This window comes from Mus pahari, unplaced genomic scaffold, assembly GCF_900095145.1.
Source record: "Mus pahari unplaced genomic scaffold, PAHARI_EIJ_v1.1 scaffold_6812_1, whole genome shotgun sequence".
In the NCBI taxonomy this organism is placed as follows: Eukaryota; Metazoa; Chordata; class Mammalia; order Rodentia; family Muridae; genus Mus; species Mus pahari.
Genome location: NW_018392708.1, coordinates 38352 through 38589, shown reverse-complemented (window position 1 = coordinate 38589; position 238 = coordinate 38352). Strand labels below are relative to the sequence as shown.

At 34.9% G+C, this 238-nt stretch overlaps 1 protein-coding gene across 1 annotated transcript in view; it reads left to right on the top strand.

Moving 5' to 3' along the window:
* Positions 1 to 238, top strand: part of LOC110315149 (F-box/WD repeat-containing protein 15-like) — a 21132-nt gene extending 20894 nt beyond the window's left edge. Inside the window, exon 10 of the mRNA XM_021189282.1 lies at positions 118 to 238. Coding sequence (XP_021044941.1) covers positions 118 to 238 — 121 coding nt within the window. The remainder of the gene's footprint in view (positions 1 to 117) is intronic.

Genomic DNA, 238 nt, shown 5'->3' with positions numbered 1-238 from the left:
TATTTAAAAGTTTTAAACAGACTCAAGACTGTGATGAAAAGACAGTTCTTTAACTATAGTTGATAAAAATCACACCCATGTGAGTACTGACATTTTTTTTTTTTTTACTCTTGGCAGCTTCATTAACAAAACCCTATGTGACGACGTGAGCATAGTTCAGTTGATGATAGATGGTCACAGCCCCTGCTCTCTGATTGTATATGCCTTGAACAGATGTTCAAGTTTTCTTGAAAACTGA